General features: G+C 59.7%; 1 protein-coding gene across 1 annotated transcript; it reads left to right on the top strand.

Moving 5' to 3' along the window:
* Positions 1-243: 243 nt before the first annotated feature.
* Positions 244-27520, top strand: LOC140265061 (carnitine O-palmitoyltransferase 1, muscle isoform-like; the record flags this gene model as incomplete). The annotated part of the gene is made up of 9 exons (XM_072360936.1): positions 244-439; positions 8216-8401; positions 12896-13001; positions 15893-16009; positions 18351-18515; positions 22082-22216; positions 24501-24653; positions 27215-27328; positions 27424-27520. Coding segments are annotated over 9 exons (1269 nt in total), but the record flags the coding sequence as incomplete, so codon positions are not given.
* Positions 27521-27539: the final 19 nt, after the last annotated feature.

The raw sequence follows: 27539 nt of genomic DNA, 5'->3' as shown, positions 1-27539 counted from the left end.
TGGGTTGAGTCATGTTGAGTTGGGTCAGGTTGGGTCGGATCGGGTTGGGATGGGTCGAGTTGGATCAAGTCTGGTTGGCTCAAGTCAGAATGGGTTGGGTTGGGTTGGGTCGGGTCGGGTTGGATTGGGTCGGGATGGGTTGGGTTGGGTCGAGTTGGACGGAGTCCAGTCGGGTCCAGTGTGGTCGGGTGGGTGGTTCTGGTTCGGGTTGTTGGGTTCCCCATCCCGGCGCTGTGTCCGCAGACCACCTGCTGCACGTGGAGGACAGCAAGCACGTGGCCGTGTTCCACCGCGGGCGCTTCTTCAAGCTGTGGCTGTATCACGGCGGGACCCCCCTGCGACCCACCGACCTGGAGATGCAGTTCCAGAGGATCCTCGACTGCAGCGACCAACCGCAGCCGGGGGAGGAGCAGATCGCGGCGCTCACGGCTGGGGAGCGGTCAGCAACGGGACGGCATGGGGGGAATGGGGACAGCATGGGGGGATATGGGGACATAGGGGGATATGGGGATATAGGGGGATATGGGGATATAGGGGGATATGGGGTCGTAGGGGGATATGGGGATATAGGGGATATGGGGGATATAGGGGGGATATGGGGATATAGGGGGGATATGGGGTCGTAGGGGGATATGGGGATATAGGGGATATGGGGATATAGGAGGATATGGGGTCATAGGGGGATATGGGGACATAGGGGGATATGGGGATATAGGGGATATGGGGACATAGGGGGATATGGGGTCATAGGGGGATATGGGGACATAGGGGCTATGGGGTCATAGGGGGATATGGGATCACATAGGGGGGATATGGGGACATAGGGGGGATATGGAGACATAGGGGGATATGGGGACATAGGGGATATGGGGACATAGGGGATATGGGGACATAGGGGGATATGGGGACATAGGGGATATGGGGACATAGGCGATATGGAGACATAGGGGGATATGGGGGACATAGGGGGATATGGGGACATAGGGGGATATGGGATCATAGGGGTTATGGGGACATAGGGGGATATGGGGACATAGGGGGATATGGGATCATAGGGGGATATGGGGGACATAGGGGGATATGGGGACATAGGGGGATATGGGATCATAGGGGTTATGGGGACATAGGGGGATATGGGGACATAGGGGGATATGGGATCATAGGGGATATGGGGACATAGGGGATATGGAGACATAGGGGGATATGGGGACATAGGGGGATATGGGGACATAGGGGGATATGGGGACATAGGGGATATGGGGACATAGGGGGATATGGGGTCATAGGGGGATATGGGGACATAGGGGATAGGGGGTCATAGGGGGATATGGGGACATAGGGGATATGGGGACATAGGGGGATATGGGGACATAGGGGATATGGGGACATAGGGGGATATGGGGACATAGGGGGATATGGGGTCATAGGGGGATATGGAGACATAGGGGGATATGGGGACATAGGGGATAGGGGGTCATAGGGGGATATGGGGGACATAGGGGATATGGGGGGACATAGGGGGATATGGGGACATAGGGGGGATATGGAGACATAGGGGGATATGGGGGACATAGGGGATAGGGGGTCATAGGGGGATATGGGGACATAGGGGATATGGGGACATAGGGGGATATGGGGTCATAGGGGGATATGGGGACATAGGGGATATGGGGTCATAGGGGGATATGGGGACATAGGGGATATGGGGACATAGGGGGATATGGGGACATAGGGGGATATGGGGACATAGGCGATATGGAGACATAGGGGGATATGGGGACATAGGGGGATATGGGGGACATAGGGGGATATGGGATCATAGGGGTTATGGGGGACATAGGGGATATGGGGACATAGGGGGATATGGGGACATAGGGGGATATGGAGACATAGGGGGATATGGGGACATAGGGGGATATGGGGTCATAGGGGGATATGGAGACATAGGGGGATATGGGATCATAGGGGGATATGGGGTCATTGGGGATATAGGGTGATAGGGGGATATGGGGACATAGGGGGATATGGGGGACATAGGGGGATATGGGATCATAGGGGGATATGGGGTCAGAGGGGGATATGGGATCATAGGGGGATATGGGGGACATAGGGGGATATGGGATCATAGGGGGATATGGGGTCATAGGGGGATATGGGATCATAGGGGGATATGGGGTCATAGGGGGATATGGGATCATAGGGAGATATGGGGTCATAGGGGGATATGGGATCATAGGGGGATATGGGGTCATAGGGGGATATGGGGTCATAGGGGGATATGGGGACATAGGGGGGATATGGGGACATAGGGGGATATGGGATCATAAGGAGATATGGGGTCATAGGGGGATATGGGGTCATAGGGGGATATGGGATCACATAGGGGGATATGGGGACATAGGGGTTATGGGGTCATAGGGGGATATGGGGACAGGGGGATATGGGGGACATAGGGGGGATATGGGGACATAGGGGGATATGGGGTCATAGGGGTTATGGGGTCAGAGGGGGATATGGGGTCATAGGGGGATATGGGGTCATAGGCGGATATGGGAACATAGGGGTTATGGGGACATAGGGGGATATGGGATCACATAGGGGGATATGGGGTCATAGGGGGATATGGGGACATAGGGGGATATGGGATCATAGGGGGATATGGGGTCATAGGGGGATATGGGGATATAGGGGGGATATGGGATCATAGGGGGATATGGGGACATAGGGGGATATGGGGGACATAGGGGGATATAGGGACATAGGGGTTCTGGGGTCATAGGGAGATATGGGATCATAGGGGGATATGGGGGTCATAGGGGGATATGGGATCATAGGGGGATATGGGGTCATAGGGGGATATGGGATCATAGGGGGATATGGGGACATAGGGGGATATGGGGACATAGGGGGATATGGGGACATAGGGGGATATGGGGTCATAGGGGTTATGGGGTCATAGGGAGATATGGGGACATAGGGGGATATGGGGACATAGGGGTTATGGGGACATAGGGGTTATGGGGGTCATAGGGGGATATGGGGTCATAGGGGGATATGGGGGACATAGGGGTTATGGGGACATAGGGGTTATGGGGTCATAGGGGGATATGGGGTCATAGGGGGATATGGGGTCATAGGGGGATATGGGGTCATAGGGGGATATGGGGACATAGGGGGATATGGGGAAATAGGGGGATATGGGGATATAGGAGTTATGGGGTCATAGGGGGATATGGGATCACATAGGGGTTATGGGGTCATAGGGGGATATGGGGACATAGGGGGGATATGGGGAAATAGGGGGATATGGGGATATAGGAGTTATGGGGTCATAGGGGGATATGGGATCACATAGGGGTTATGGGGTCATAGGGGGATATGGGGACATAGGGGGATATGGGGACATAGGGGGATATGGGGGACATAGGGGGATATGGGATCATAGGGGGATATGGGGTCAGAGGGGGATATGGGATCATAGGGGGATATGGGGACATAGGGGGATATGGGATCATAGGGGGATATGGGGTCATAGGGGGATATGGGATCATAGGGGGATATGGGGTCATAGGGAGATATGGGGACATAGGGGGGATATGGGATCATAGGGGGATATGGGGTCATAGGGGGATATGGGGTCATAGGGGGATATGGGGACATAGGGGGATATGGGGGACATAGGGGGATATGGGATCATAGGGGGATATGGGGTCAGAGGGGGATATGGGGTCATAGGGGGATATGGGGACATAGGGGGGATATGGGGACATAGGGGGATATGGGATCATAAGGAGATATGGGGTCATAGGGGGATATGGGGTCATAGGGGGATATGGGATCACATAGGGGGATATGGGGACATAGGGGTTATGGGGTCATAGGGGGATATGGGGACAGGGGGATATGGGGACAGGGGGATATGGGGACATAGGGGGATATGGGGTCATAGGGGTTATGGGGTCAGAGGGGGATATGGGGTCATAGGGGGATATGGGGTCATAGGCGGATATGGGAACATAGGGGTTATGGGGACATAGGGGGATATGGGATCACATAAGGGTTATGGGGTCATAGGGGGATATGGGGACATAGGGGTTATGGGGACATAGGGGTATATGGGATCATAGGGGGATATGGGGTCATAGGGGGATATGGGATCATAGGGGGATATGGGATCATAGGGGGATATGGGGTCATAGGAGGATATGGGGGACAGCATAGGGGGATAGGGGGACATAGGGGGATATGGGGTCATAGGGGGACATGGGGTCATAGGGGGATACGGGGTCATAGGGGGATATAGGGTCATAGGGGGATATGGGGACATAGGGGTTATGGGGACATAGGGGGATATGGGGACATAGGGGGGATAGGGGGACATAGGGGATATGGGGACATAGGAGGATATGGGATCACATAGGGGGATATGGGGGTCATAGGGGGATATGGGGGACAGCATGGGGGGATATGGGGGACATAGGGGGATATGGGGTCATAGGTAGATATGGGGTCGTAGGGGGATATGGGGGACATAGGGGGATATGGGGTCATAGGGGGATATGGGGTCATAGGGGTTATGGGGACATAGGGAGGTATGGGATCACATAGGGGGATATGGGGTCATAGGGGGATATGGAGACAGCATGGGGGGATATGGGGTCATAGAGGGATATGGGGAATAGGGGGATATGGGTTCGTAGGGGGATATGGGGTTCGTAGGGGGATATGGGGACATAGGGGGGATATGGGGTCATAGGGGGATATGGGGACATAGCGGTTATGGGGACATAGGGGGATATGGGATCACATAAGGGTTATGGGGTCATAGGGGGATATGGGGACATAGGGGGGATATGGGGATATAGTGGTTATGGGGACAGCATAGGGGATATGGGGACATAGGGGATATGGGGGACATAGGGGATATGGGGACTTAGGGGTTATGGGATCATAGGGGTTATGGGGTCATAGGGGGATATGGGGACATAGGGGGATATGGGGACATGGGGGGTATATGGGGTCATAGGGGGGATATGGGGATCACATAGGGAGATATGGGATCACATAGGGGGATATGGGGTCATAGGGGGATATGGGGTCATAGGGGGATATGGGATCATAGGGGGATATGGGGTCATAGGGGCATATGGGATCACATAGGGAGATATGGGGTCATAGGGGGATATGGGATCATAGGGGGATATGGGGTCTTAGGGGGATATGGGATCACATAGGGGGATATGGGGTCATAGGGGGATATGGGGTCTTAGGGGGATATGGGATCATAGGGGGTTATGGGGTCATAGGGAGATATGGGGACATAGGGGTATTTGGGGTCATAGGGAGATATGGGGTCATAGGGGGATATGGGATCACATAGGGGGATATGGGGACATAGGGGGATATGGGGTCATAGGGGGATATGGAGACATAGGGGGATATGGGGTCATAGGGGATATGGGGTCATAGGGGGATATGGAGACATAGGGGGATATGGGATCACATAGGGGGATATGGGGTCATAGGGGGATATGGGGTCATAGTGGGATATGGGATCATAGGGGGATATGGGGTCATAGGGGGATATGGGGACATAGGGGGATATGGGGACATAGGGGGATATGGGGACATAGGGGGATATGGGGTCATAGGGGGATATGGGGACATAGGGAGATATGGGGTCATAGGGGGATATGGGGACATAGGGGGATATGGGGACATAGGGGGATATGGGGACATAGGGGTTATGGGGTCATAGGGAGATATGGGATCACATAGGGAGATATGGGTACCATAGGGTGATATAGGATCCCATAGGGAGGAACAGGGGATTCCATAGGGAGATAGATCAGTGGGTGCTGGTATCAATGGGTGCCGCATTGGGATCAATGGGTGCTGGGATCAATGGGTGCTGGGATCAGTGGGTGCTGGGATCAATGGGTGCTGGGATCAATGGGTGCTGGGATCAGTGGGTGCTGGGATCAATGGGTGCTGGGATCAATGGGTGCTGGGATCAATGGGTGCTGCATTGGGATCAATGGGTGCTGGATCAATGGGTGCTGGGATCAATGGGTGCTGGGATCAGTGGGTGCTGGGATCAATGGGTGCTGGGATCAATGGGTGCTGGGATCAATGGGTGCTGGTATCACTGGGTGCTGGGATCAGTGGGTGCTGGGATCAATGGGTGCTGGGATCAATGGGTGCTGGTATCACTGGGTGCTGGGATCAATGGGTTCTGGGATCACTGGGTGCTGGTATCAATGGGTGCTGGGATCAGTGGGTGATGGGATCAATGGGTGCTGGTATCAATGGGTGCTGGGATCAATGGGTGCTGGGATCAATGGGTGCTGGGATCAATGGGTGCTGGGATCAGTGGGTGCTGGGATCAATGGGTGCTGGGGATCAATGGGTGCTGGTATCACTGGGTGCTGGGATCAATGGGTGCTGGGATCAGTGGGTGCTGGTATCAATGGGTGCTGGGATCAATGGGTGCTGGGATCAATGGGTGCTGGTATCAATGGGTGCTGGGATCAATGGGTGCTGGTATCAATGGGTGCTGTGATCAATGGGTGCTGGGATCAATGGGTGCTGGGATCAGTGGGTGCTGGGATCAATGGGTGCTGGATCAATGGGTGCTGGGATCAGTGGGTGCTGGGATCAATGGGTGCTGGTATCACTGGGTGCTGGTATCACTGGGTGCTGGGATCAGTGGGTGCTGGATCAATGGGTGCTGGGATCAATGGGTGCTGGGATCAATGGGTGCTGGTATCAGTGGGTGCTGCATTGGGATCAATGGGTGCTGGGATCATTGGGTGCTGCATTGGGATCAATGGGTGCTGGGATCAATGGGTGCTGGTATCAATGGGTTGCTGGGATCAATGGGTGCTGGTATCAGTGGGTGCTGGGATCAATGGGTGCTGGTATCAATGGGTGCTGGGATCAATGGGTGCTGGGATCAATGGGGTGCTGGTATCAGTGGGGTGCTGGTATCAATGGGTGCTGGGATCAGTGGGTGCTGGTTACCAATGGGTGCTGGTATCAATGGGTGCTGGTGATCAATGGGTGCTGGTATCAGTGGGTGCTGGTATCAATGGGTGCTGGGATCAATGGGTGCTGGGATCAATGGGTGCTGGTATCAGTGGGTGCTGGTATCAATGGGTGCTGGTATCAGTGGGTGCTGCATTGGGATCAATGGGTGCTGGGATCAATGGGTGCTGGGATCATTGGGTGCTGGGATCAATGGGGTGCTGGGATCAATGGGTGCTGGGATCAATGGGTGCTGGGATCATTGGGTGCTGGTATCAATGGGTGCTGGGATCAATGGGTGCTGGGATCAATGGGTGCTGGGATCAATGGGTGCTGGGATCAATAGGGTTCTGCATTGGGATCAATGGGTGCTGATATCAATGGGTGCTGGGATCAATGGGTGCTGGGATCAATGGGTGCTGGTATCAATGGGTGCTGGGATCAATGGGTGCTGGGATCAATGGGTGCTGGTATCAATGGGTGCTGGGATCAATGGGTGCTGTATTGGGATCAATGGGTGCTGGTATCAATGGGTGCTGGTATCAATGTGTGCTGGTATCAATGGGTGCTGGGATCAATGGGTGCTGCATTGGGATCAATGGGTGCTGGGATCAATGGGTGCTGGTATCAGTGGGTGCTGGGCTCCATGGGGTGCTGGTATCAATGGGGTGCTGTATTGGGCTCAGTGGGTGCTGGTATCAATGGGTGCTGGTATCAATGGGTGCTGGGATCAATGTGTGCTGGGATCAATGGGTGCTGGGATCAATGGGTGCTGGGATCAATGGGTGCTGGGATCATTGGGTGCTGCATTGGGATCAATGGGTGCTGGGATCAATGGGTGCTGGGATCAATGGGTGCTGGTATCAATGTGTGCTGGGATTAATGGGTGCTGGTATCAGTGGGTGCTGGGGATCAATGGGTGCTGGGATCAATGGGTGCTGGGATCAATGGGTGCTGGTATCAGTGGGTGCTGGGATCAATGGGTGCTGGTGTCAATGTGGTACTGCATTGGACTCAGTGGGGTGCTGGGATCAATGGGGTGCTGGGATCAATAGGGTTCTGCATTGGGATCAATGGGTGCTGGTATCACTGGGTGCTGGGATCAATGGGGTGCCGCACTTCGCTCCTCCCGCCGCTGGGTGGCGCTGTTCCCGCTGTTCCCGCTGTTCCATGTCCGCTGTTTGCGCAGCGCCCCGTGGGCCGAGATCCGCTCGCGGTTCTTCAGCAGCGGCCCCAACAAAACGTCTCTGGACGCCATCGAGCGCGCCGCCTTTTTCGTAACGCTGGATGAAGAATCGCACGGTTACGCCGCCGACCGCGAGGATTGCATGGACGCCTACGCCAAATCGCTGCTGCACGGCAGCTGCTACGACCGGTGCGTGGCGCCCCGCAGCGCCCCCTGGTGCTCAATGGGGTGCTCAGCACTACAGCGCCCCATAGCGACCCACACACCTCATAGCGCCCCATAGCGCCCCATAGCGCCCCATAGTGCCCCATAGAACCCCATAGTGCCCCATAGCATCCCATAGTGCCCCATAGTATCACATAGCGCCCCATAGCATCCCATAGCACCCCATAGCCCTCCATAGCACCCCATAGCATCCCATAGCACCCCATAGCGCCCCATAGCATCCCATAGCACCCCATAGCGCCCCATAGCGTCCCATAGCACCCCATAGCCCTCCATAGCACCCCATAGCATCCCATAGTGCCCCATAGCATCCCATAGTGCCCCACACACCCCATAGCGCCCCATAGCATCCCATAGAACCCCATAGCACCCCATAGCATCCCATAGCGCCCCATAGCGCCCCATAGCGCCCCATAGCACCCCATAGCGCCCCATAGCATCCCATAGCGCCCCACAGCACCCCATAGCGCCCCATAGTGCCCCATAGCACCCCACAGCACCCCATAGCATCCCATAGCACCCCATAGCGCCCCACAGCATCCCATAGTGCCCCATAGCGCCCCATAGCACCCCATCGCACCCCATAGCACCCCACAGCATCCCATAGCGCCCCATAGCATCCCATAGCATCCCATATCACCCCATAGCGCCCCATAGCGCCCCACAGCACCCCATAGCACCCCATAGTGCCCCATAGCCCCCCATAGCACCCCATAGCGGTCCATAGCACCCCATAGTGCCCCATAGCCCCATAGCGCCCCATAGCCACCCACAGTGCCCCACAGCACCCCATAGCACCCTATAGCATCCCATAGCGCCCCATAGCGCCCCATAGCATCCCATAGCACCCCAAAGTGCCCCAAGCATCCCACAGCATCCCATAGCGCCCCATAGCACCCCACAGCGCCCCATAGCACCCCATAGCGCCCCATAGCACCCCACAGCACCCCATAGCGCCCCACACACACCCATAGCGCCCCATAGCGCCCCATAGCACCCCACAGCACCCCATAGCACCCCACAGCGCCCCATAGCCCCCCCATAGCCCCATAGCCCCCCATAGCCCCATAGCCCCCCATTGCACCCCATAGCGCCCCATAGCACCCCATAGCGGCCCCATAGCCCCATAGCCCCATAGCCCCCCATAGCGCCCCATAGCGCCCCATAGCCCCCCATAGCGCCCCATAGCCCCATAGCCCATAGCCCCCCATAGCGCCCCATAGCCCCATAGCCTTCCATTGCACCCCATAGAACCCCATAGCGCCCCATAGCGCCCCATAGCACCCCATAGTGCCCCATAGCGCCCCATAGCGTCCCAATAGCGCCCCATAGCACCCCATAGCGCCCCATCGCATCCCATAGCGCACCATAGCACCGCATAGCACCCCATAGCGCCCCACAGCATCCCATAGTGCCCCATAGCGCCCCATAGCGCCCCATCGCACCCCATAGCACCCCACAGCATCCCATAGCGCCCCATAGCATCCCATAGCATCCCATATCACCCCATAGCGCCCCATAGCGCCCCACAGCACCCCATAGCACCCCATAGTGCCCCATAGCCCCCCATAGCACCCCATAGCGGTCCATAGCACCCCATAGTGCCCCATAGCCCCATAGCGCCCCATAGCCACCCACAGTGCCCCACAGCACCCCATAGCACCCTATAGCATCCCATAGCGCCCCATAGCGCCCCATAGCATCCCATAGCACCCCAAAGTGCCCCAAGCATCCCACAGCATCCCATAGCGCCCCATAGCACCCCACAGCGCCCCATAGCACCCCATAGCGCCCCCATAGCACCCCACAGCGCCCCATAGCGCCCCACACACCCCATAGCGCCCCATAGCGCCCCATAGCACCCCACAGCACCCCATAGCACCCCACAGCGGCCCCATAGCCCCCCATAGCCCCATAGCCCCCCATAGCCCCATAGCCCCCCATTGCACCCCATAGCGCCCCATAGCACCCCATAGCGCCCCATAGCCCCATAGGCCCCATAGCCCCCCCATAGCGCCCCATAGCCCCCCATAGCGCCCCATAGCCCCATAGCCCCATAGCCCCCCATAGCGCCCCATAGCCCCATAGCCTTCCATTGCACCCCATAGAACCCCATAGCGCCCCATAGCGCCCCATAGCGTCCCAATAGCGCCCTCATAGCACCCCATAGCGCCCCATCGCATCCCATAGCGCACCATAGCACCGCATAGCACCCCATAGCGCCCCATAGCGCTCCATAGCCCCCCATAGCACCCCATAGCGCCCCATAGCGCCCCACACAACCCGCATAGCATCCCCATAGCGCCCCCATAGCACCCCATAGCGCCCCATAGCCCCATAGTGCCCCATAGCGCTCCACAGCACCCCATAGCCCCCCATAGCACCCCATAGCGCCCCATAGCCCCATAGTGCCCCATAGCGCTCCACAGCACCCCATAGCATCCCATAGCACCCCATAGCCCTCCATAGCGCCCCATAGTGCCCCATAGCATCCCATAGCACCCCATAGCCCTCCATAGCGCCCCATAGCGCCCCATAGCGCCCCACAGCACCCCCATAGCTCCCCATAGCGCCCACAGCACCCCATAGTGCCCCATAGCGCCCCCACACACCCCATAGCGCCCCATAGCGCCCCATAGCGCCCCACAGCACCCCATAGCGTCTCATAGCGCCCCACAGCACCCTATAGCGCCCCATAGCACCCCATAGCATCCCATAGCGCCCCATAGCACCCCACAGCACCCCATAGCACCCCATACACCCCATAGCGCCCCATAGCGCCCCATAGTGCCCCATAGCTCCCCATAGCGCCCCATAACACCCCACACACCCCATAGCGCCCCATAGTGCCCCATAGCTCCCCATAGCGCCCCATAGCACCCCACACACCCCATAGCGCCCCATAGTGCCCCATAGCACCCCATAGCGCCCCATAGCGCCCCATAGCATCCCATAGCGCCCCATAGCGCTCCATAGCACCCCATAGCGCCCCATAGTGCCCCATAGCCCCATAGCGCCCCATAGCACCCCACAGCGCCCCACAGCACCACATAGCGCCCCATAGCGCTCCACAGTGCCCCATAGCCCCCCATAGCACCCCATAGCCCCCCATAGCCCCCCATAGTGCCCCATAGCTCCCCATAGCGCCCCATAGCATCCCACAGCACCCCATAGCACCTCTATAGCGCCCCATAGCGTCCCATAGCCCCCCACACACCCCATAGTGCCCCATAGCATCCCATAGCACCCCATAGCACCCCATAGCATCCCATAGCGCCCCATAGCGCCCCATAGCCCCATAGCGCCCCACACACCCCATAGCGCCCCATAGCGCCCCATAGCACCCCATAGCGCCCCATAGCATCCCATAGCACCCCATAGCACCCCATAGCGCCCCATAGCGCCCCATAGCCCCATAGCACCCCACACACCCCATAGCGCCCCATAGCACCCCACACACCCCATAGCGCCCCATAGCGTCCCATAGCACCCCATAGCCCCCATAGCACCCCATAGTGCCCCATAGCGCCCCACAGCACCCCATAGCACCCCATAGCGCCCCATAGCATCCCATAGCACCCCATAGCACCCCATAGCGCCCCATAGCGCCCCATAGCCCCATAGCACCCCACACACCCCATAGCGCCCCATAGCGCCCCATAGCACCCCACACACCCCATAGCGCCCCATAGCGCCCCCCATAGCCCCCCACACACCCCATAGCCCCCCATAGCACCCCATAGCACCCCACACACCCCATAGCACCCCATAGCCCTCCATAGCGTCCCATAGCGCCCCATAGCTCCCCATAGCGCCCCATAGCCCCCTATAGCACCCCATAGTGCCCCATAGCACCCCACACACCCCATAGCATCCCATAGCTCCCCATAGCCCCCCATAGCGCCCCATAGCCCCATAGCCCCATTGCACCCCATAGCGCCCCATAGCACCTCATAGCGCCCCATAGCACCCCATAGCCCCATAGCGCCTCATAGCGCCCCATAGCGCCCCATACCACCCCACAGCACCCCATAGCTCCCCATAGCGCCCCATAGCGCCCCATAGCGCCCCATAGCACCCCATAGTGCCCCATAGCGCCCCATAGTGCCCCATAGTGCCCCATAGCCCCCCATAGCGCCCCATAGCATCCCATAGTGCCCCATAGCGCCCCACACACCCCATAGTGCCCCATAGCACCCCATAGCACCCCACACACCCCATAGCCCCATAGCCCCATAGCGCCCCATAGCGCCCCATAGCACCCCATAGCTCCCCATAGCACCCCACACACCCCATAGCCCCATAGCATCCCATAGCGCCCCATAGCTCCCCATAGAGCCCCATAGCGCCCCATAGCACCCCATAGCCCCCTATAGCCCCCCATAGCCCCCCATAGCCCCATAGCCCCCCCACACACCCCATAGCCCCCCATAGCCCCTATAGCTGGTTGTTCCGCAGCTGGTTCGACAAGTCCTTCACGCTGGTCGTTTACCGCAATGGGAAGTTGGGAGCCAACGCTGAGCACTCGTGGGCCGACGCTCCCATCATTGGGCACCTATGGGAGGTAAAGGGGCAGTGGGACACAATGGGGGGGGACCCCAATGGGACACAGTGTATTGGGGTGAAGGGGGCAATGGGGGACCCCAAATGGGCTGCCGTGTATTGGGGGGGAGGTAAAGGGGAGATAGGGGACCCTAAATGGGGGGGACCCCAAATGGGACGCCATGTATTGGGGTAATGGGGGGCAATGGGAGACCCCAAATGGAGGGAGGGGACCCCAAATGGGCCACAATGTATGTGGGGGGGAGATAAAGGGGAGATGGGGGATCCAAATAGGGGGGGGGACCCTAAATGGGACGACATGTACTGGGGTAAAGGGGGCAATGGGGGACCCCAAATGGGAGGGAGGGACCCCAAATGGGCTGCCATGTATTGGGGGGGGGAGATAATGGGGAGATAGGGGACCCCAAATGGGCTGCTATGTATGGGGGGGGGAGGTAAAGGGGGATGGGGGACCCCAAATGGGGGGGGGATCCCAAATGGGATGCCATGTATGGGGGGGAGGGGAGGTAAAGGGGGCAATGGGGGACCCCAAATGGAGGTGGGGACCCCAAATGGGCTGCCATGTATTGGGGGGGGAGGTAAAGGGGGAGATAGGGGACCCCAAATGGGACACCATCTATTGGGGGGGAGATAAAGGGGAGATGGGGGACCCTAAATGGGGGGGAGACCCCAAATGGGACTCCATGTATTGGGGGGGAGATAAAGGGGGATGGGGGGCCCCAAATGGGCTGCTATGTATGGGGGTAAAGGGGGCAATGGGGGACCCCAAATTGGGGGGGGGACCCCAAATGGGCTGCCGTGTATTGGGGGGGGAGATAATGGGGAGATAGGGGACCCCAAATGGGACACCATGTATTGGGGGGGAGATAAAGGGGGGCAATGGGGGACCCCAAATGGGCTGCTATGTATTGGGGGGGGAGATAAAGGGGAGATAGGGGACCCTAAATGGGGGAGGAGACCCCAAATGGGATGACATGTATTGGGGAGGGGAGGTAAAAGGGGGATGGGGGACCCCAAATGGGAGGGGGGACCCCTAATGGGCTGCTATGTATTGGGGAGGAGATAAAGGGGGGCAATGGGGGACCCCAAATGGGATGCCATCTATGGGGGGGGAGGTATAGGGGAGATAGGGGACCCCAAATGGGACACCATGTATGGGGGTAAAGGGGGCAATGGGGGACCCCTAATGGGGGAGAGCTGTGGTTACAGGGTTGTAGGGCCATGGTTATGGGGCTGTGGTGATGGGGTTATGGGGCTGTGGGGCTGTGGTTGTAGGGTTGTGGTGATGGGGTTATAGGGTTGTGGGGCTGTGGTTATGGGGCTGTGGTTATGGGGCTGTATTGATGCTATGGGGCAGTGGTTATGGGGCTGTGTTGTTATGGAGCAGTGGCTATGGGGCTGTATTGATGCTATAGGGCTGTATTGATGCTATGGGGCTGTATTGATGTGCTTATGGGGCTGTATTGATGCTATAGGGCTGTATCGATGCTATGGGCTGTACTGATGCTATAGGGCTGTATATGTGTCTATAGGGCTGTATATGTGTCTATGGGGCTGTATATGTGTCTATGGGGCTGTATATGTGTCTATGGGCTGTATATGTGTCTATGGGCTGTATATGTGTCTATGGGCTGTATGTGTGTCTATGGGCTCTATATGTGTCTATGGGTCTGTATTGATGCCATAGGGTTGTATTGTTGTCTATGGGCTGTATATGTGTCTATGGGGCTGTATGTGTGTCTATGGGCTGTACTGATGCCATAGGGCTGTATATGTGTCTATGGGCCGTATATGTGTCTATGGGGCTGTATGTGTGTCTATGGGCTGTATATGTGTCTATGGGCTGTATGTGTGTCTATGGGGCTGTATGTGTGTCTATGGGGCGTATATGTGTCTATGGGGCTGTATGTGTGTCTATGGGGCGTATATGTGTCTATGGGGCTGTATATGTGTCTATGGGGCTGTATATGTGTCTATAGGGCTGTATTGATGCTATAGGGCTGTATATGTGTCTATGGGGCTGTATATGTGTCTATAGGGCTGTATATGTGTCTATGGGGCTGTATATGTGTCTATGGGGCAGTGTTGCTATAGGGCTGTATTGCTGTCTATGGGCTGTACTGATGCTATAGGGCTGTACTGATGCCATAGGGCTGTATATGTGTCTATGGGCTGTATATGTGTCTATGGGGCTGTATTGATGCTATGGGGCTGTACTGATGCCATAGGGCTGTATGTGTGTCTATGGGCTGTATGTGTGTCTATGGGCTGTATGTGTGTCTATGGGCTGTATTGATGCCATAGGGCTGTATGTGTGTCTATGGGCTGTATATGTGTCTATGGGCTGTGTGTGTGTCTATGGGGCTGTATATGTGTCTATGGGCTGTATTGATGCTATGGGGCAGTGTTGCTATAGGGCTGTATTGCTGTCTATGGGCTGTACTGATGCCATAGGGCTGTATTGATGCCATAGGGTTGTATTGTTGTCTATGGGCTGTATTGATGCTATGGGGCAGTGTTGCTATAGGGCTGTATGTGTGTCTATGGGCTGTATATGTGTCTATGGGCTGTATATGTGTCTATGGGCTGTATGTGTGTCTATGGGCTGTATTGATGCCATAGGGTTGTATTGATGCCATAGGGCTGTATGTGTGTCTATGGGCTGTACTGATGCCATAGGGCTGTATTGATGCTATGGGGCAGTGTTGCTATAGGGCTGTATATGTGTCTATGGGCTGTATTGATGCCATAGGGCTGTATGTGTGTCTATGGGCTGTATTGATGCTATGGGGCAGTGTTGCTATAGGGCTGTATGTGTGTCTATGGGCTGTATTGATGCCATAGGGCTGTATGTGTGTCTATGGGCTGTACATGTGTCTGTCTGTCCCTCAGTTCATGTTGGCCACCGACCGCTTTGTGCTGGGTTATGACGCGTCCGGTCACTGTGTGGGGGAGCCCGACCGGCGTCTGGCGGCACCACAGAGACTGCAATGGGACATCGGGGACGAGGTGGGACGGTGCACATAGAACTGAGACCCCAAAGCAGGGAGACCCCACAGCACTGCCACCCCACAGCAGGGAGACCCCAAAGGACTGAGACCCCAAAGCTCTGACCCCATAGCAATGAGACCCCATAGCAGGGAGACCCCATAGCATTGAGACCCCATAGCACTGCCACCCCAAAGCTCTGACCCCATAGCACTGCCACCCCATAGCAGGGAGACCCCAAAGCTCTAAAAACCCCAAAGGACTGAGACCCCAAATCTCTGACCCCACAGCACTGCAACCCCACAGCAGGGAGACCCCATAGCACTGCCACCCCAAAGCTCTGAGACCCCAAAGCTCTGAGACCCCAAAGCTCTGACCCCATAGCACTGCTGCCCCACAGCACTGTGACCCCATAGCAGGGAGACCCCATAGAACTGAGACCGCAAAGCTCTGACCCCATAGCACTGCCACCCCATAGCACTGCAACCCCAAAGCACTGTGACCCCATAGCAGTGTCATCCCATAGCACTGCCACCCCAAAGCAGGGAGACCCCATAGCACTGCAACCCCAAAGCTCTGCCACCCCATCAGTGCTACCCCAAAGATCTGACCCCAAAGCTCTGACCCCACAGCACTGCGACCCCATAGCAGGGAGACCCCATAGCACTGAGACCCCAAAACACTGAGACCCCAAAGCTCTGACCCCAAAGCTCTGACCCCAAAGCTCTGACCCCATAGCATTGAGACCCCAAAGCAGGGAGACCCCAAAGCACTGAGACCCCAAAGCTCTGACCCCATAGTACCGCCACCCTATAGCACTGCGACCCCATAGCAGTGTGACCCCATAGCACTGAGACCCCAAAGCTCTGACCCCATAGCACTGAGACCCCATAGCAGGGAGACCTCAAAGCACTGAGACCCCATAGCACTGAGACCCCACAGCACTGCCACCCCATAGAACTGAGACCCCAAAGCAGGGAGACCCCAAAGCTCTGACCCCAAAGCAGGGAGACCCCATAGCACTGAGACCCCATAGCAGGGAGACCCCAAAGCAGGGAGACCCCAAAACTCTGACCCCATAGCACTGAGACCCCATAGCATTGAGACCCCATAGCACTGCCACCCCATAGCACTGAGACCCCATAGCACTGAGACCCCAAAGCACTGAGACCCCAAAGCTCTGAACCCATAGCACTGCGACCCCATAGCAGTGTGACCCCATAGCACTGAGACCCCAAAGCTCTGAGACCCCACAGCACTGCCACCTCATAGAACTGAGACCCCAAAGCAGGGAGACCCCAAAGCTCTGACCCCATAGGACTGCCACCCCATAGCAGTGTGACCCCACAGCACTGCCCCCTGTCGCTGACCCCGCCCCCCGTAGCTAGCTCCGCCCCCTTTCGCGGACTCCGCCCCCTTTCGCTGACCCCGCCCCCTGACGTCAGCCCCTTGACACTGACCCTTTGCCGTGACCACGCCCCCTGAGCCATGACCACGCCCCTTCAGCCTTGACCCCGCCCACTGTCACTGAGTCCGCCCCCTGAGCCCTGGCCCCGCCCCCTGTCCCTGACTCCTCCTGAGCCTCGGCCCCGCCCCTCTGTAGCTGACTCCGCCCCCTGAGTCATGACCCCGCCCCCTCAGCTTCGGCCCCGCCCACTGTCGCTGACTCCGCCCCCTGAGCCGTGGCCCCGCCCCCTGAGCTTTGGCCTCATCCCCATCCGTGTCGCTGACCCCGCCCCCCATAGCTAACTCCGCCCCCTTTTGCTGACCCCGCCCCCTTTCTCTGACCCCGCCCCCTGACGTCAGCCCTCTGACACTGACCCTTGACCACGCCCCCTGAGCCTCGGCCCCGCCCATCTGTAGCTGACCACGCCCCCTGAGCCATGACCACGCCCCCTCAACCTCGGCCCCGCCCACTGTCACTGACTCCTCCCCCTGAGCCCTGGCCACGCCCCCTAGCATTGGCCTCGGCCCCGCCCCCTCTCTAACCCCGCCCCCCGTAGCTAACTCCGCCCCCTTTCGCTGACCCCGCCCCCTGACGTCAGCCCTCTGACACTGACCCTGAGCCTTGACCACGCCCCCTGAGCCCTGGCCCCGCCCCCTCTTTAGCTGACCACGCCCCCTGAGCCGTGGCCCCGCCCCCTCAGCCTCGGCCCCGCCCACTGTCACTGACTCCGCCCCTGAGCCGTGGCCCCGCCCCCTGAGCCCTGGCCCCGCCCCCTGAGCTTTGGCCTCGTCCCCGCCCCCTGTCGCTGACCACGCCCCCCGTATCTAGCTCCGCCCCCTTTCTCTGACCCCGCCCCCTTTCTCTGACCCCGCCCCCTTTCTCTGACCCCGCCCCCTTTTGTGCCCCGCCCCTCAGTGCCGCGCTGCGATTGGCCGCTCTCTGGGCGTGGCTCGCGCCCTGGCGTCAGACGTGGATTTCTGCTGCTTCCCGTTCTCGCGCTTTGGGAAGGGGCTGATGAAGCGCTGCAGGGTCAGCCCCGATGCCTTCATACAGATCGCACTGCAGCTCGCGCACTACAGGGTCAGTGCGGGCACATGGGGTCAATGGGGTCATATGGGGTCACATGGGGTCAATGGGGTCACTATGGGGTCAGTGGGGTCAATGGGGTCACATGGTGTCACATGGGGTGAATGGGGCCACATGGGGTTACCAGGGGTCACCAGGGTCAATGGGATTACATGGGGTCAATGGGTTCACATGGGGTGAGGGGGGTCACATGGGGTCAATGGGGTCATATAGGGTCAATGGGGTCACATGGAGGTCACCAGGGGTTATATGGGGTCATATGGGGTCAATGGGGTCACCAGGGGTCATATGGGGCCAATGGGGTCACTATGGGGTCACCAGGGGTCTATCAGGTCACATGCGGTTACATGGGGTCAATGGGGTCACATGGGGTGTGGGGGCTCACATGGGGTCAATGGGGTCACTATGGGGTGAATGGGGTCCCATGGGGTCACCAGGGGTCACATGGGGTCAATGGGGTCACATGGGGTCACAATGGGATCACATGGGGTCAGTGGGGTCACATGGGGGGTCACCAGGGTTTAGTGGGGTCACATGGGGTCAATGGGGTCACATAGGGTGAGTGGGGTCACATGGGGTCAATGGGGTCACATGAGGTCATATGGGGCCACATGGGGTTACATGGGGTCAGTGGGGTCACTATGGGGTCACATGGGGTCATATAGGGTCAGTGGGGTCACATGGGGTCATATGGGGTCACGTGGGGTCACATGGGGTCAGTGGGGTCACATGAGGTCGCATGGGGTCAATGGGGTCACTATGGGGTCAGTGGGGTCACATGGTGTCACATGGGGTCTTATGGGTCACATGGGGTCACTATGGGGTCTATGGGGTCACATGGGGTCAATGGGGCCACATGGGGTTACATGGGGTCAGTGGGGTCACATGGGGTCACTATGGGGTCACATGGGATTACATGGGGTCAATGGGGTCACAAGGGGACACATGGGGTCACCAGGGGTCAATGGGGTCATATGGGGTCAATGGGGTCACATGGGGTCAGTGGGGTCATGTGGGGTCAATGGGATCACAAGGGGTCAATGGGGTCACATGGGGTCGCATGGGGTCATATGGGGTCACATGGGGTCATATGGGGTCACATGGGGTCACTATGGGGTCAAGAGGGGTCACATGGGGTCACCAGGGGGCAATGGGGTCACATGGGATCGCAAGGGGTCACATGGGGTCACTATGGGGTCGGGAGGGGTCACTGTGGGGTGTCTATGGGGCACTTATGGGGCAGCTGTGGGGCAGCTATGGGGCAGCTGTGGGGTGTCTATGGGGTGTCCATGGGGCAGCCATGGGGCAGCTATGGAGCAGCTGTGGGGTGTCTATGGGGTGTCTATGGGGCAGCTGTGGGGTGTCTATGGAGCAGCTATGGGGTGTCTATGGGGCAGCTGTGGGGTGTCTATGGGGCAGCTATGGAGCAGCTATGGGGCAGCTATGGGGCAGCTATGGGGTTATAGGGCTGCTATGGGGCAGCTATGGGGTGTCTATGGGGCAGTTATGGGGCAGCTATAGGGTAGCTGTGGGGTGTCTATGGGGCAGCTATGGGGTGTCTATGGGGTGTCTATGGGGCAGCCATGGGGTTATAGGGCAGCTATGGGGTGGCTATGGGGTGTCTATGGGGCAGCTATGGGGTGTCTATGTGGTGTCTATGGGGTGTCTATGGGGCAGCCATGGGGTGTCTATGTGGTGTCTATGGGGCAGCTGTGGGGTGTCTATGGGGTGTCTATGGGGCAGCTATGGGGCTGCTATGGGGTGTCTATGGGGCAGCCATGGGGCAGTTATGTGGTGTCTATGAGGCAGCCATGGGGCAGTTATGTGGTGTCTATGGGGCAGTTAGGGGGCAGCTGTGGGGTGTCTATGGGGTGTCTATGGGGTGTCTATGGGGCAGCTGTGGAGCAGCTATGGGGTGTCTATGGGGCAGCTGTGGGGTGTCTATAGGGCAGCTATGGGGTGTCTATGGGGCAGCTATGGGATGTCTATGGGGCAGCTATGGGACAGCTATGGGGTTATAGGGCTGCTATGGGGCAGCTATGGGGTGTCTGTGGCAGCTGTGGGGTGTCTATGGGACAGTTATGGGGCAGCTATGGGGCAGCTATGGGGTGTCTATGGGGTGTCTATGGGGCAGCTATGGGGTGTCTATGGGGCAGCTATGGGACAGCTATGGGGTTATAGGGCTGCTATGGGGCAGCTATGGTGTGTCTATGGGGCAGCCGTGGGGCAGCTATGGGGCGGCTATGGGGCAGCTGTGGGGTGTCTATGAGGCAGCTATGGGGTGTCTATGGGGCAGCCATGGGGCAGCTATGGGGTGTCTATGGGGCAGCTGTGGGGTGTCTATGGGGTGTCTATGGGGCAGCTATGGGGTGTCTATGGGGCCGCTATGGGGTGTCTATGGGGCAGCTATGGGGCAGTTAGGGGCAGCTATGGGGTGTCTATGGGGTGTCTATGGGGCAGCTATGGGGCAGCTATGGGGCAGTTATGGGGCTGCTATGGGGTGTCTATGGGGCAGCTATGGGGTTATAGGGCTGCTATGGGGTGTCTATGGGGCAGCCATGGGGTGTCTATGGGGTGTCTATGGGGCAGCCATGGGTCAGTTATGGGGCAGCTGTGGGGTGTCTATGGGGTGTCTATGGGGTGTCTATGTGGTGTCTATGGGGTGTCTATGGGGTGTCTATGGGGCCGCTATGGGGTGTCTATGGGGCAGCTATGGGGCAGTTATGGGGTTATAGGGCTGCTATGGGGCAGCTATGGGGCCGCTATGGGGTGTCTATGGGGCAGCTATGGGGCAGTTAGGGGCAGCTATGGGGCAGCCATGGGGTGTCTATGGGGTGTCTATGGGGCAGCCATGGGTCAGTTATGGGGCAGCTGTGGGGTGTCTATGGGGTGTCTATGGGGTGTCTATGTGGTGTCTATGGGGTGTCTATGGGGTGTCTATGGGGCCGCTATGGGGTGTCTATGGGGCAGCTATGGGGCAGTTATGGGGTTATAGGGCTGCTATGGGGCAGCTATGGGGCCGCTATGGGGTGTCTATGGGGCAGCTATGGGGCAGTTAGGGGCAGCTATGGGGCAGCTGTGGGGTGTCTATGTGGTGTCTATGGGGCAGCCATGGGTCAGTTATGGGGCAGCCATGTGGTGTCTATGTGGTGTCTATGGGGCAGCTATGGGGCAGCTATGGGGTAGCTATGGGGCTGCTATGGGGTGTCTATGGGGCAGCCATGGGGCAGTTATGTGGTGTCTATGGGGCAGCTATGGGGCTGCTATGGGGATGCTATGGGGCAGCCATGGGGTTATAGGGCTGCTATGGGGTGTCTATGGGGTATCTATGGGGCCGCTATGGGGCAGCCATGGGGTGTCTATGGGGCAGCTATGGGGTGTCTATGTGGTGTCTATGGGGCAGCTATGGGGTGTCTATGTGGTGTCTATGGGGCAGCCATGGGGCAGTTATGTGGTGTCTATGGGGCAGCTATGGGGCAGCCATGGGGTGTCTATGTGGTGTCTATGTGGTGTCTATGTGGTGTCTATGGTGCAGCCGTGGCTCATCCCTCCCCCTATAGGACAAGGGCCGGTTCTGTCTGACGTACGAGGCGTCCATGACGCGGCTGTTCCGCCACGGCCGCACCGAGACCGTGCGCTCCTGCACCCAACAATCAACCGCCTTCGTGCGCAGCATGAGCGACCCGCGATGCAGCGTGAGCACACACCGGCAGGGGGCAGCACACAATGGGGAGCAGCACCCAATATGGGGCAGCACCCACTATGGGGCTGCATGGGCTTATGGGGCAGCACGGCCTATGGGGCAGCACAGTTTATGGGGCTGCATGGCATATGGGGCAGCACAGGCATACGGGGGGCAGCATGGCCTATGGGGCAGCACAGCTTATGGGGCTGCATGGCATATGGGGCTGCATAGCCTATGGGACAGCATGGGCTTATGGGGCAGCAGACCCCATGGGGCAGCATGGCCTATGGGGCAGCATGGATCTATGGGGCAGAATGGACCTATGGGGCAGCACCACCTATGGGGCAGCATGGGCCTATGGGGCAGCACAGTCTATGGGGCAGTATGGGCTTATGGGGCTGCATAGCCTATGGGGCAGCACGGCCTATGGGGCAGCACAGCCTATGGGGCTGCATGGGCTTATGGGGCTGCATAGCCTATGGGCTTATGGGGGGCAGCACCACATGTGGGGCAGCACCCAATATGGGGCTGCATGGCCTATGGGGCAGCACAGCTTATGGGGGGCAGCACCACATATGGGGCTGCATGGGCCTATGGGGCAGCACCCAATGTGGGGCTGCATGGGCCTATGGGGCTGCATGGCCTATGGGGGGCAGCACTGCCTATGGGGCAGCACCTGCTATGGGGAGCAGCACAGCCTATGGGGCAGCACCCAATATGGGGCTGCATGGGCATATGGGGCAGTATGGGTTTATGGGGCTGCACAGCCTATGGGGCAGCACGGCCTATGGGGCAGCACAGCCTATGGGGTAGCACTGGCATATGGGGCAACATGGCCTATGGGGCAGCACTGGCATATGGGGGGCAGCATGGCCTATGGGGCAACACAGCTTATGGGGCAGAATGGACCTATGGGGCAGCACGGGTATATGGGGGGCAGCACCGCCTATGGGGCAGCACAGCCTATGGGGTAGCACTGGCATGTGGGGCAGTGCAGCCTATGGGGCAGCATAGGCATATGGGGGGCAGCATGGCTTATGGGGCAGCACCACCTATGGGGCAGCATAGTATATGGGGCAGCACAGCCTATGGGGGGCAGCACCGCCTATGGGGCAGTATGGGCCTATGGGGCAACATGGGCTTATGGGGCTGCATAGCCTATAGGGGGCAGCACCCGCTATGGGGCAGCACAGCCTATGGGGCAGCATGGACCTATGGGGCGACATGGCCCTATGGGGGGCAGCACTGCCTATGGGGCAGAGTGGACCTATGGGGCAGCACAGGCATATGGGGGGCAGCATGGCCTATGGGGCAGCACAGCTTATGGGGCAGCACAGCCTATGGGGGGCAGCACCCGCTATGGGGCAGCACCGCCTATGGGGTAGCACTGGCATATGGGGGGCAGCATGGCATATGGGGCAGCACCACCTATGGGGCAGTATGGGCTTATGGGGCTGCACAGCCTATGGGGGGCAGCATGGCCTATGGGGTAGCACAGCCTATGGGGCAGAATGGACCTATGGGGCAGCACAGGTATATGGGGGGCAGCATGGCCTATGGGGCTGCATGGGCCTATGGGGCAGCAGACCCCATTGGGCAGCATGGATCTATGGGGCAGCACAGCCTATGGAGTAGCACTGGCATATGGGGGGCAGCATGGCATGTGGGGCAGCACAACTTATGGGGCAGCACTGCCTATGGGGCAGTATGGGCTTATGGGGCAGCACAGGTATATGGGGAGCAGCATGGCCTATGGGGCAGCATGGCATATAGGGCAGCATGGTATATGGGGCAGCACTGCCTATGGGGCAGCACCGCCTATGGGGCAGCACTGCCTATGGGGCTGCATGGGCCTATGGGGCAGCACGGCCTATGGGGCAGCACAGCCTATGAGGCAGCATGGCATATGGGGCAGCATGGGCTTATGGGGCAGCACGGCCTATGGGGCAGCACCTGCTATGGGGCAGCACGGGCATATGGGGGGCAGCACTGCATGTGGGGCAGCACCACCTATGGGGCAGCACAGCCTATGGGGCAGCATGGGCCTATGGGGTAGCACTGGCATATGGGGGGCAGCACAGCTTATGGGGCACCACAGTCTATGGGGCAGCACCACCTATGGGGGGCAGCACGGCCTATGGGGCAGCACCTGCTATGGGGCAGCATGGGCATATGGGGTAGCACAGCCTATGGGGTAGCATAGTATATGGGGCAGCATGGCCTATGGGGCAGCACAGCCTATGGGGCAGTGTGTGTCCATGGGGCAGCACGGCCTATGGGCTGTTCTGTCGCAGCGCTCTGAGCGGCGCCGTCTGCTGGTGTTGGCGGCGGAGCAGCACCAGCTCCTGTACCGACTGGCCATGACGGGCGGCGGCATCGACCGGCACCTGTTCTGCCTCTACGTGGCCTCCAGGATCGTGGGGCTGCACTCACCCTTCCTGCAGCAGGTGGGCGGGGACAACGGAGGGGGCGGGGCCACGAGAAGGGGCGGTGTCAACGGAGGGGGCGGGGCTTCGGGGGGAGGGGCTTAGAAATGGGGCGGGGCTTCAGGGGGCGGGGCAAAAGGGGGGCGGGGTAAAGAGAGGGGGCGGGGCCAACGGAGGGGGCGGAGCGAAGAGAGGGGGCGGGGCTTTCTGGGGCGGGTGGTGAAAGGGGGAGGGGCTTCGGGGGGCAGGGCGAAGAGAGAGGGGGCGGGGCCACGAGAGGGCGGGGCCACGAGAGAGGGCGAGGCTTCAGGAGGCGGAGCGAAGAGAGGGGGCGGGGCTTCGGGGGCGGGACGAAGAGGGGGCGGGGCTTCAGGGGGCGGGGTGAAGAGGGGGCGGGGCTTCGGGGGGCGGGGCGAAGATAGGGGTGGGGTAAAGAGGGGCGGGGCTTAGAGAGGGGGCGGGGCTTCGGGGGCGGGGCCACGAGAGGGGGGCGGGGCTTCGGGGGGCGGGGCGAAGAGGGGGCTTGTGACGAGGGAGCGGGGCTTCAGGGGGCGGGACGAAGAGAGGGGCGGGGCTTCGGGTTGCGGGGTGAAGAAAGGGGCGGGGCTTAGGGGGCGGGGCCACGAGAGGGGGGCGGGGCTTCAGGGTGCAGGGGTGAAGAGGGGGCGGAGTGAAAAGATGGGGCGGGGCGAAGAGAAGGGGCGGGTCTTCGAGGGGCAGGGTGAAGAGAGGGGCGGGGCGAACAGAGGGGCGGAGCCTCAGGGAGCGGGGTGAAGAGGTTGCGGGGTGAAGAGAGGGGGCGGGGCGAACAGAGGGGCGGATCTTCAAGGGGCGGGGCGAAGAGAGGGGGCGGGGCTTCAGAGGGGGCAGGTGACGAGGGGGCGGGGCGAAGAGAGGGGGCGGGGCTTCAGGGGGCGGGGCGAAGAGAGAGGTGGGTTAAAAAGGGGAGGGGCTTAGAGGGGGCGGGGTGAAGAGAGGGGGCGGGGCTTCAGGGGGCGGGTGAAGAGATGGGGCGAGGCGAAGAGAGGGGACAGAGCGAAGGGGGGGCTAATAGAGGGGCAGGGCTTCAGGGGTCGGGATGGAGAAAGGGGGCGGGGCTTCGGGGGGCGGGGTGAATAGAGGGGCGGAGCTTCGGTGGCGGGGCCACGAGAGGGGGCGGGGCTTCAAGGGGCGGGGCAAAGAGAGGGGGCGGGGCTTCATTGTGCGGGGTGAAGGGAGGGGGCGGGGCGAAGAGAGGGGGCGGAGCTTCATAGTGCGGGGGTGAAGAGGGGGCGGGGCTTCAGGGGCCGGGGCGAAGAGAGGGGTGGGGTAAAAAGGGGAGGGGCTTAGAGAGGGGGCGGGGCTTCAAGGGGCGGGTTGAAGAGAGGGGTGGGGTAAAAGGGGCGGGGCTTAGAGAGGGGGCGGGGCTTCAGGGGCGGGGCTTCAGTGGGCAACTGTTGGGGTACAGTGTGGCACTATGGGGTTCATTCGGGTCCTTTGGGGTGGAGTGGAGTGCAGTGGGGTGCTATGGGGTCCATTGGGATGCAGTGGGGCACTATGGGGTCCATTGGGGCATTGTAGGGTGCTATGGGGTCCATTCGGGTCCGTTGGGGTGCAGTGGGGTGCTATGTTGTCCATGGGGTGCAGTGTGGTGCTATGGGGTCCATTTGGGTCTTTTGGCGTGGGGTGGAGTGCAGTGGGGTTCTATGGGGGTCTATTGTGGTGCAGTGGGGCGCTATGGGGTCCAATGAGACACTGTAGGGTGCTGTGGGGTCCTTTGGGGTCTGTTGGGGTGCAGTGGGGCGCTATGGGGTCCATTGGAGTCCATTGGGGTCCATTGGGGTGGAGTGTGGCACTATGGGGCTCTATGGGGTCCATTGGGGTGCAGTGGGGTCCTTTGTGTTGCATTGGGGTCCATCGGGTTGCAGTGGGGAGAGCTGTGTTTCAATGGGGTGCACCGGGTTGCAGTGGGGTCCTTTTGGGGCACAGCGGGCTCCTTCGGGCTCCTTCGGGTTCCTTCGGGCTCCCTCGGGCTCCTTTGGGCTCCTTCGGGCTCCCTCGGGCTCCCTCGGGCTGCTTCGGGTTGCTTCGGGTTCCCTTGGGTTCCCTCGGGCTGCTTCGGGTTCCTTCGGGTTGCTTCGGGCTCCTTTGGCTGCTTCGGGCTCCCTCGGGCTGCTTCGGGTTCCTTCGGGTTGCTTCGTGCTGCTTCGGGCTCCTTCGGGCTCCCTCGGGCTGCTTCGGGTTGTTTCGGGTTGTTTCGGGTTGTTTCGGGCTGCTTCGGGCTGCTTCGGGCTCCTTCGGGCTCCTTCGGGTTGTTTCGGGTTCCTTCGGGCTCCCTCGGGCTGCTTCGGGCTCCCTCGGGCTGCTTCGGGTTCCTTCGGGTTGCTTCGTGCTGCTTCGGGCTCCTTCGGGCTCCTTCGGGCTCCTTCGGGTTCCTTCGGGCTCCCTCGGGCTTAGCTGCGCTGGGCTGGGCTCGGCTGGCCTCTGGATGCGCTCGGCTGCGCTGGGCCGGACTCGGCTGGGCTCGGGCTACGCTCGGCTGCGTTCGGCTGCGCTCGGCCGTTCTCGGCTGTTCTCGGGCTGGACTGGGTCGCTCGGTGCAGGTGCTGTCGGAGCCATGGCGGCTGTCCACCAGCCAGACCCCGCAGCAGCAGCTGAAGATGTTCGACATGGAGGAGTTCCCGGATCACGTGTCCAGCGGGGGCGGCTTCGGGCCGGTCAGTCCCGGGGGGGGGGGCGTGAATTGGGGGGGGGTGTTTGGAGGGGGGGGGGAGGGGCTGTAGTGAGCCCCCCCCCCCAATGTCGCCCCCAGGTGGCGGATGACGGTTACGGCGTCTCGTACATCATCGCCGGGGAAAACCTCGTCACCTTCCACATCTCCAGCAAGTTCTCCAGCACAGAGACGGTCAGCGGGATTGGGGGGAGGGG

This window comes from Excalfactoria chinensis, unplaced genomic scaffold (assembly GCF_039878825.1).
Source record: "Excalfactoria chinensis isolate bCotChi1 unplaced genomic scaffold, bCotChi1.hap2 Scaffold_413, whole genome shotgun sequence".
NCBI lineage: Eukaryota > Metazoa > Chordata > Aves > Galliformes > Phasianidae > Excalfactoria > Excalfactoria chinensis.
This window is presented reverse-complemented; position numbering and strand designations above follow the sequence as displayed.